The sequence below is a fragment of the Gastrolobium bilobum genome, unplaced genomic scaffold (genome assembly GCF_033153095.1).
Source record: "Gastrolobium bilobum isolate Gb01-03AN ecotype WA unplaced genomic scaffold, APGP_CSIRO_Gbil_v1 utg12305, whole genome shotgun sequence".
In the NCBI taxonomy this organism is placed as follows: Eukaryota; Viridiplantae; Streptophyta; class Magnoliopsida; order Fabales; family Fabaceae; genus Gastrolobium; species Gastrolobium bilobum.
Window position 1 is genome coordinate 73,758 of NW_026897743.1, and position 10,155 is coordinate 83,912.

The 10,155-nt window shown below is 32.4% G+C and overlaps 2 protein-coding genes across 2 annotated transcripts; one reads left to right on the forward strand and one right to left on the reverse strand.

Annotated features, from left to right (window-relative positions):
- Window positions 1–749: 749 nt before the first annotated feature.
- LOC133309715 (aldehyde dehydrogenase family 2 member C4-like) lies at window positions 750–5,933 on the forward strand. Its single transcript, XM_061510514.1, has 9 exons — window positions 750–860; window positions 1,274–1,416; window positions 3,989–4,372; window positions 4,475–4,564; window positions 4,652–4,825; window positions 4,919–5,056; window positions 5,248–5,385; window positions 5,466–5,527; window positions 5,637–5,933. Exons 1-9 carry the CDS (start codon window positions 755–757, stop codon window positions 5,908–5,910), a joined length of 1,509 nt encoding a protein of 502 aa, XP_061366498.1. The 5' UTR covers window positions 750–754; the 3' UTR covers window positions 5,911–5,933.
- A 1,106-nt stretch (window positions 5,934–7,039) lies between these two features.
- On the reverse strand, window positions 7,040–7,738 carry LOC133309711 (multiprotein-bridging factor 1c). The gene has a single exon (XM_061510509.1). The coding sequence runs from the start codon at window positions 7,636–7,638 to the stop codon at window positions 7,201–7,203; it is 438 nt and encodes a 145-aa protein (XP_061366493.1). The 5' UTR covers window positions 7,639–7,738; the 3' UTR covers window positions 7,040–7,200.
- Between the last annotated feature and the right edge of the window lie 2,417 nt (window positions 7,739–10,155).

The following is a 10,155-nucleotide window of genomic DNA, read 5'->3' on the forward strand; positions in this document are numbered from 1 at the left end:
ACATTATTATCCAACAAACAACGAAATACACAATACTTGACATGTTTTCAAACATTTAACTTCTATTACAAATGAAATTTAGATGAAATCTTGACGATTCATTAATTTATCCTGTTAATTATAAATTTATCTTTATTTTATAAGCTTCTTAAATTAAAAAAAAAAAAAAAGACTAAAATGGTCTTCTTAAATTTATAAGCATTTTATTAATTTTTTCATATGAACCGGTCGAGTCACCGATTTTGGTCAAAATATCAGCGATTCGTACTGGTTTCATTATTGATTGATCCACTGCTTTACTCAAACCGATATATCAATTACCAGATTGATCGGCCGACCGGGTTGGTGAACATTGTCACAAAGCCTTTTGTGGCTAAGAAACAAATAAATCTACCTAACAAAAATTTGCCCTTTATGTCTCTAAACCAATTGGTCATCTGCTCTCGTATCATATCACCAAATCAACTCTCCAAAAAAATAAATATTAGATGACAATATATGTATTTATTTTATATCATATCCATAAATTTTTTTAAGAAAATGTTTTAGACAACCGGCAAAGAATTAAAAATAAAATAAAATAACACATAACATGAACTCTCCTTTGGAGATAGTATCAACTGTAAGAAAATAAAATATTAAAAAAATAGTATTTAGAAGAGCACATGGCAGCATCCTTCTATTATATATAACTTCCTTAAAGCCCTTACTTCAACTTGTCTTGTCTTCACTTCAATAGCAGACACTAACATACATGGCTGGTCTCTCCAGTAATAGCGACACCGGTTCCTCCATCAACATACCCACCATCAAGTTCACCAAGCTTTTCATCAATGGAGATTTTGTTGATTCCCTTTCAGGTTCTTATCTAACTCAAAACCTTCTTCTCTTTCTTTTATTTGCCCTTCATTTCAACTTCTTTCTAGGTTTCGTTTCTCCCCTCCCTTATATTCAACTCTGCATTCTTTTTTCCCATATGTTTTCGCGTTAGTGTAACAATGCACGAGATGAAACATGATCACACTTCAATTCCATAGATAGATCACGATTAAAACCAAGTTTTATAGGTTAATTATCAAAGTACATTGAATTCATTCATCGAGGTTGCCTCTACAGTTACTCTCAAATAATGCATTGAAGATAAATTGACAACACGTCACAATTCAATGCCAACCACTACGTTATTTGTTTGCTTTTAAGATAAATTGACAACACAAAATCTTTTTGTGCTTTGCACTAACTTTATTATTCCTTAAAAAAAAAAAAAAAACAGGAGAGGAATTTGAGACGATAGATCCAAGAACAGGAGAGGTAATTGCAAGGATTGCAGCTGGAGCAAAAGAAGACATTGACATTGCAGTGAAAGCGTCACGTGTGGCTTTTGACCACGGTCCATGGCCACGCATGCCTGGCGCTGTATGTTATCATTTCTATGTTTATTAAATCTTAAGAAAATAACTGCTTTAGGATCTTTAAAATAAATTACATGTATGTTTATTTTTAGGGAGTGTTATATTTACAAACTTTTTGGTTACAAACTTTTACAAACGACACTACGTTCTTTCGGGAGAACACTAGGTTTTCTCCCAAGAGTACATAGTGTAATTTGTAAAAAATTTGTAAAAAAAAGTTTGTAAACGGACTATTCTCTTTATTTTCAATATATTATATTATTTTTTTTATTTTTTTCATTTAAAATTTATTTTAAACCAATAGCAGTTGAGTTCCTGAAATATTGCCGCCGATTTTTAGAAGTAAAGTAATACTGTTGCTCTCTTTTTTTTTCTTTTTTTTTTTGGTACATATACTTTTGCTCTTTTAATTTGCTTCGTTGACACAACTATTTAATTATTTTTAATCTATTTTTTAAATCAAAAGCAAAAGTTTAAGAATTTCTTATTAGTTAAAGGGGAATATGTTGGTCATGTAACAGAAAAACGAAAAAGTTTCCTGCGTAAACAAACAACAATTGGGAGAGAGAAACAATATCAATTGTTGTTTGTCCAGAATTTTTTTTTTTTTTTCTGTTACATGACTAACAAACATATTACCCATAGTTAAAATATCACATGCTTGTTTTTAAAATAAAGTAGTTTTTTAACCAATTTTTATAATTTTGTTAAGTGTTAGACTAATGCATGCTTGATATCTCATACATCTCTCCTCACATCCATGGCTTTTAGCCTAGCTATCGCTTAATGTCATACATCAATTCTGAAACCACCCATGTTAGACTAATTTCACGTATGATTTATTTTTTTTCGTAACTTTAAACTTTTTTAATTACAAAAATGAATGAAAACACTACGAGCAGTTATGTGATAATAAAGTTTCACTTTTGACCACAGAAAACTAAATTATTTCAAACCAAACTACATAGACTAATTGTAATTTACCTTCTAAAATAAAATTTTGACTCCTTTTTTCTATTAATTATCTATCTCTCTTTTTACCGTAGTAATTGCGCAAAAGTACCAATAATAGCATGTGTGGCTTAAAATTTTGTATATTACTTTGTTTAACACTTCAATTTCCTTCATCCACTCATCCACTCTTTTGTACTTTGTCTATAAATAGCTCTCTGTGCTTTAATTTCCTTCATCCACTTGCTGTTATGGACGGCCCTTCTTATTACTTGACTTATTAGAAATTCAATTCGTCGAAGCATGTAATTTTGAAGAATATTTTCAGTTTTCATGTAATACATAATACATCCACTTAAAATAAGTATAGGTGAGTGGGTGAAGATTAGTAGGTATGTTTCTATACTAATTAAGCAATGAAAATATTCTCCTAATGTAAATTGTGCTGTATGCCTTTGGAAATTGATTTTTTCTAAATATAAAATAGGCTCTGTTTGTATTCACAATGTATTAAAAATTGACGTAAATTCATTGAACCGATCAAGTAACGATAGTGACAGCATATATGAAATTAAGTAAAGAATAACTAAGGCCTTAAAGAAAACATTTACATAGAAATAACTGCTTTTGAGAAAAAAGAATCATGATTTATTTATCATAGCTGGCCTAGGACCAAATAAATTATAGAAACTTAAAGGGACAGTTTGTTAAATACAACGCATAAGAAAGTAACATTGCATGTGTACCTAACTCTGTTTATACCTTACGAGTCAACACAAACTTAAAACATGTAGCAACTCTCTTCCTCTAAGGGGAAAAAAAAAAAATCTTTTGTAGTAACTAAGTTCACCAAGCTCCAAATATGGTTACTTTGTGAACATATTGATATAGAAAATATAAAGCATCTGAGAGCCTTCTATTTCCAAATCTACCCAGCTATATGCAATATGATGGTCCCATGCTGGTAGAATCCACCTACAGTTGGGACTCACTTTCATTTATATCTGTTCATGCAAGTTTCCTAGTTAAGGTAGGGTGGATTGTTGACTTAAATCAATTAATGAGAGTAAGAAAGTGAAGATGGCTCACTTACTAGACTTCTATAGTTTAAATGGAAAGAGTAGCCTTAATGATGGGATGATTATTTAGCATGATTTAAACACTATTTTTAACCACCAAGCACGTGGATCAACTTGTAAGGAATTGTCCCAGCTTAACCAGTGGTCTTGAGTTTAAGTCCCTGGAACACAACTGTGTTAAAAACTTGATAGGGAGAGCTTTGTTGCTTACATAGTCCTACCTGACTCGAATCAAACTAGTCGAGTAATCGATGAACCGATAAGATAATATAAAAAAAAAAGGACTATTTTTATAGACGGCTGATTTTTTGACGAGATTTCATGATCTTGCCATGATGCTTTTCACCCGAGCTATATAGCTGGAATCCACAGATATTCCATAGTAATATATTTCAGTCATTCAAAATAACTTAGTCAGAACTCGGGAACCAATGTGTATTTTACTGATGGTTAAAATGAATTGACTTGAGATTTTTCCCTTATGTTACTTGTCAATTTTCATCCTCTTTTGCAACATATTAAAACTTGGTTTGGCTGGCCAATCAGGAGAGAGCAAAAATTATGATGAAATGGGCAGAGCTAATTGATCAAAACATAGAAGAAATAGCAGCAATAGATGCCATTGATGCAGGAAAATTGTACCATAAGTGTAAGGCTATTGAAATCCCTGAAGCAGCAAATACTATACGTTACTATGCTGGTGCTGCTGATAAAATTCATGGAGAGGTATTAAAACCGGCTCGGGAGTTGCATGCATATACTCTTTTGGAACCAATTGGTGTTGTTGGACTTATCATTCCCTGGAATTTCCCTAGCGCCATGTTCGTCGCCAAGGTTAGTCCTGCCTTGGCTGCTGGTTGTACCATGGTCCTCAAGCCTGCTGAACAAACACCTCTCTCTGCTTTGTTTTATGCTCATCTAGCTAAGTTGGTATGTTTTCTACAAATACTTAATTTCCTTATCAAATTGACTCTTGTAAGTTAACTACTTAAAGCTATGCTGATTGGTTTTCCTTGTTTTTATCTTTTGAAGGCTGGAATTCCAAATGGGGTGCTCAATGTAGTACCTGGATTTGGCCCAACTGCAGGTGCTGCAATAAGTTCACACATGGAAATTGATAAGGTAACATATATGTCAAACATTTGGAAGTACCATGATTTAAAGTAAGAGTGATAGAATTGCATTGATTGTGCTTGTGTATGTATATAGGTCAGCTTTACTGGTTCAACAGAAGTAGGCCGTGAAGTAATGCATGCCGCAGCTAGGAGTAATTTGAAACCAGTTTCACTTGAATTAGGAGGCAAGTCACCCCTCCTAATCTTTGATGATGCTGATATAGATAAAGCTACTGAGCTTGCTCTCTTGGGCATCCTATTCAATAAGGTGAAATTTCTTTCAAAAAATCATATTCCTTTTTATAAAGCAACATATTTGTACATCTTCTAACAAATGTTTTTTCTTCTTTCCCGATTTCAGGGAGAAATTTGTGTTGCAGGTTCCCGTGTATTTGTTCAGGAAGGAATCTATGATGAATTTGAGAAGAAGTTGGTGGAGAAGGCAAAAGCTTGGGTCGTTGGGGATCCTTTTGATCCCAAAGTTCAGCAAGGGCCTCAGGTATGGATATAGTAGCACAACACAATTATGTGTGCACTAGTTCTAAATCATATCTTTGTTGTTTTTTTAGTAATCCTCCAATTATTACATTTTCTAAACACTGTGCTTGGCATCATGCAAAAACCAAAATTAGAGAAGTAATTACTAATTAGGATCCTCCTTTGTTGGCTGTTAACAGTTTCCTATTGTAGGTTGACAAGAAGCAATTTGAAAAAATTCTCTCCTATATTGAGCATGGAAAAAGAGAAGGAGCCACCCTTTTGACAGGGGGTAATAGAGTGGGCAACAAGGGCTACTACATTGAGCCTACAATTTTTTCTAATGTTAAGGTGAATTCTAACTCCACAGGACAATTAGATTACTAACCATCATGTTGTCTTATCCTTTTTATTCTTAACAACATGTTTAGGAGGACATGCTTCTCGCACAAGATGAAATATTTGGTCCAGTGATGGCGCTCATGAAGTTTAAGTAAGTTTATACTTTTAATTCACTTTTTGTTGTACTCCTAGTATCAAAAGGAATATATGTGATTTTGTTCATGAATACTAAATTTTTATGAATGAAACATGAACAACAGGACCATTGAGGAAGCAATTAAAAGTGCTAACAACACTAGATATGGCTTAGCAGCAGGCATTGTGACCAAGAGCTTGGATACAGCAAACACTGTGTCAAGGTCCATTCGTGCAGGGATTGTTTGGATAAACTGTTACTTTGCCTTCGGAAATGACATTCCTTATGGAGGTTATAAGATGAGTGGGTTTGGAAGAGATTTAGGATTGGAGGCTCTTCACAAGTACCTACAAGTTAAATCTGTTGTAACACCCATTTACAATTCTCCTTGGCTTTGACTAAATGTTTCTGGGTTAATAATATAGAGAACATCTTTGGTACTCTATTAAGTACCACTCCCATTTAAAATAAAATTACCAACTATATATTTGGAAAATATATATGTATTTTTTTTTCTCTCTCTTTGGGAAAAGTATCAAAAGAAATATTGTATTTTTGTTGGACAGATGTAAATACCATACTAGTCTATTTGTTGGAAGAGTAGAAGATAATATTGAAAAATATGATGAGTTAGTTGCTAGAATATAATATCTTATACTAGGTCAAATTTAGTTAATAGTAAGAAAGATGAGGATTATCCTTATCATAATGGTATTGGAAGAGTGACCATTTTGTCACACTTCGCAAAAAAAATTACTAGACTGCCACGTCAACAGTAAATTTTGTCAAAATGTCACGCTGCACCCTTAGCCGTCGTTGAAGAAGTCTGAAAATATAACTAATTTGCATTATCTTATCTTAACTCTTAATTATTTTCAGACTTCTTCAACGACGGCTAAGAGTGCAGCATGGCATTTTGGTAAAATTTACTGTTGGCGTGACAGTCTGGTAAATTTTTTTGTCAAGTGTGGTAAAATAGTCACTCTTCCAGTATTTGTTATTAAACTCTTTGAATCAAATTCTATTTAAAGGTAAGTGAAACCTTCCTTGGAATAAATAATAAGGAGGAGATTTTTAAAGTGTGAATGTAGGTCTCATTTAATGATCCTCCAATAGTATTCTGCTCGCGTGCACTGAGGGTGTTTTTATTTTTTTCAGTATTTTTCAATTCTAATTTATGAAAACTTTTAAGTATCAATTTGAACTTAATTTACACAATGATAATTATGTACATATATGTTGAACATCAATTTAAATATAAATAATTACATTAATTACACAAAATATTTGAGAATAATATTAATTCTGTAATTTTTAAATTATTTTAGTTCATGTTTGTATTATCCACTGTTGAGACATTATGCGTTATCTTGTTCTATCTTTTTTTTTCCTGGTGGGAGGCCCGAGGGCGCACTAAATTCTTATTCTTCAATTGAATTGAATGAAATATATATTAAAAATAGATTACTTAACAATAATTAAACGAAATATATTTTAAAAATAAACAAGAAGAGAAAGACTAACATATAAAAATCATAAAACATTATCTACACAGAAATTTCATTGAAATCATTAGTCTGGCAAATTTTCAGACACAAACATTACTTACAACAACGTTACACCAGACCAAAACAAACAGACCCTAACACGGATAATAAAAGACCCGGAAAAAAAAAAGAGTGAGAAATTCATTTTCCGACTTTGCCCCTGAGCTTCACTCCAAGGACCCTCTCCATCTTGGCAAGCACGGCCTGGTTAGGAACGGCTTTTCCATTCTCGTACTCCTGAACCACCTGCGTCCGTTCGTTTATCTGTTTCGCCAGCTCAGCCTGGCTCATTTTCTTATCCAAACGCGCCTTCTGTATCGCGTGCCTCACCTCCCCCGCCACGCGCTCCAGAGCAGCCGGTTCGGTCCCTTCGTCGAGCTTCCTCGCGTTCACGGCCGGACCGGCGGTTTTCTTGTTCGAACCGGCGTCAAACTTCTTAACCGTCAGCACCTCCGAACCGGACCGGAGAGCCTGGTTCATAACCTTGGGGTTGCGCAGGTCCTGAGCCTTGGGCTTCGACTTGTGCAGAACCACTGGCTCCCAGTCTTGCGTTATGGCTCCTGTTGATCGTGTCGGCATCGTAACAACTAACAAGTGATGAATGAAAATGAGAAACGAAAGGTTCTGAGGTTCAACGAAGAAGGTGTAACGGATCGCGCGAAGCGTTTGGCTATTATATTGGTGGTGAGTATCTGGAACGTTCTATTTTTCTATGCTGGTGATATGTATCTGGAACGTTCTATTTGTATCGTGAACGTTCTATTAAGGTGCTGATAAATAAAAAATGAAAGTGAGATGAACTTAATTAAACAATAAAATTTATGCGTTAATAATGTGGAACTAAATAAAAATCTTATTTCATTTAATGAATGATTTAAGTCATGAAGATCTTTAATGAGATCTATAATTAGTTTATTATTCAACTCAATGCAAAAAAGAAAGGAAAAAGGATAAATTTAAATCTTTAGAATTTAGAGGATAGTCTTCAATTTTTTTTTCATTCCAACAACACTTATTTAGATTATTTTAATATTTATTTATATATTTTAAATGAGAGTTACTTTTTTTTTAAAAAAGACACATTATATCTCAGTGTATTTGAATTTTTTATTTGAAAAAATAGAATATTAAAAAAAAGCATTTAGAAGAGCACATGTCAGTATACTTCTATTATATATAACTTCCGTAAACCCTTGTTTTATATGATATATAAAATATGATAATATAAGCTTATGACATTTTTATTTATTTAATATATCATCACATAATATAAATTTATACATCAGAATCTTTTAATATATTAAAATGATGTATAAGATGAGCTGGGATAAGCCATAATAAGAAATTAATGTATTAATCTAAATCCTTCTTCTTCTTTTTCTTATTGTAACCCCACTGTAATCCCTATTTTTTCTTGTTCAACATTGAAGAAAATGAACTGCTAACAAAGGTGTACACAGTTGGCTAAAGTTTGGTCTATATCTTTCAAGGATGTGGGTTCAAACTTCGCTGGTCGATGTGAGAACTTTGTTGGTGAGTGATATGTAATTCCTCTTAGAAATCCTCAAAAAAATTGGGGGTCTTCCTTGACTCTAGTGGGATACTGGTGTGTAATTCCACTTAAATTTTTTGTTATACAAAAAAAGAGAAAAAGAAAATGAACTTCGATCGAACTCACACCACACACAGAGATACCAATGATTTCAATCGAACCATGGCCATGGTCATGGAGCTTGACTTGGATTCCATGGCTGCTTCAATCGTTCTTTGGTTCCAGTATCAAACCTTATCATATCGTATAAACCAAATATTAGCTTTTATAAGTAGAATACACCGTAAATTTTTATTGTAATCTTATCGTTGCATTTTTTTCCCAGCCTAATTTTTTTTTGTCACAAATAATACTAAGTAGTAAGGACAATAACATCACAACAAAGCAATTTTTAAAAGCAAACGACTCTTTATTTTTTTGGCATTATTTTTTTTTTTAGCAGCTGCAGAAAAGTAGTGTTTATCTCAGAGATAAAAATTGAGATATACTAATTAGTCTTTTTAAATTTTTTTTATCAGGATCCGACATTATATCTTAATAATTTTATATCTATGAGAGGCAAAATATTTCTATTGCAGAAATAGTTTTTTTCCTTTTTTTTAATGGTTTAACATGCTAGCTGAAAGTAAAACATAAATTAGTAAAATCTATTTTTTTTTTTTTTTTTGAAACAAGACGACTTAATTCAATTTTCGGGAAAAAGAGAAGAAAAAAGCACGTTTTCTTTGCGGTGACTTGACAAGTGTTTCTAATGAGGATACTGTATTAAAAGTTTATGTGCAAAAAAATTTATTTATTGTAATTTAATTAAATAATTACGTATTTATTATAGTTTGAAAGGTATTTACAGATCTATTGCACAATGTTACGCCTTTTTTGGGCGTCACATGAGACGCCTCATTTGGGCGTCTCTCACCAAGGGAAGACGCCCCAATGGGTCGTCTCTCATGAGGTGTTGACACGTGTCATTTCTCTCTCTAAAAAAATAATAATTTAATCATAAAACTTCTGAAGGCCATAACTTTTGACTTGGGTATCCAATTCAGGTAATTTTTTTTTTGATTCCACATCACTTTTCGAGATCTACGCAATGACATCTCATTTGATATATTTTATTTCTCACAAACATAATTTAAATTTGCAAGAATGGTACTATACGAGCGTTTAAACCTAAAAGTCTCTTAGTTCTTTTCGAATCAACACCAAACACACCAAAACCAAGTGTTTGAAAAAGAATAGTGTACAATGTTATTGAACCGAAATTCGTATTGTATATCATTTGGTTGATTTTTCGTATCTTGAATCATACGGTATCATAAGTTACATCCTTCTATTTTATGACTTTTTTCTTTAAAGCCATTTAAATTATAGCTTCGGAATGGTTTTCAAAAATAAAATCCTTCTCACTTGGAGATTTATAATATTTATTTAATTATTTTTTTATTATACAGATTTTTCAAATTGATTTTTGAGTTTAAGTCACAAATCAAATCTTTATTTTGTTTTCCTTATTAATGATAATTTTTTAGATTTTTTTAAATTTA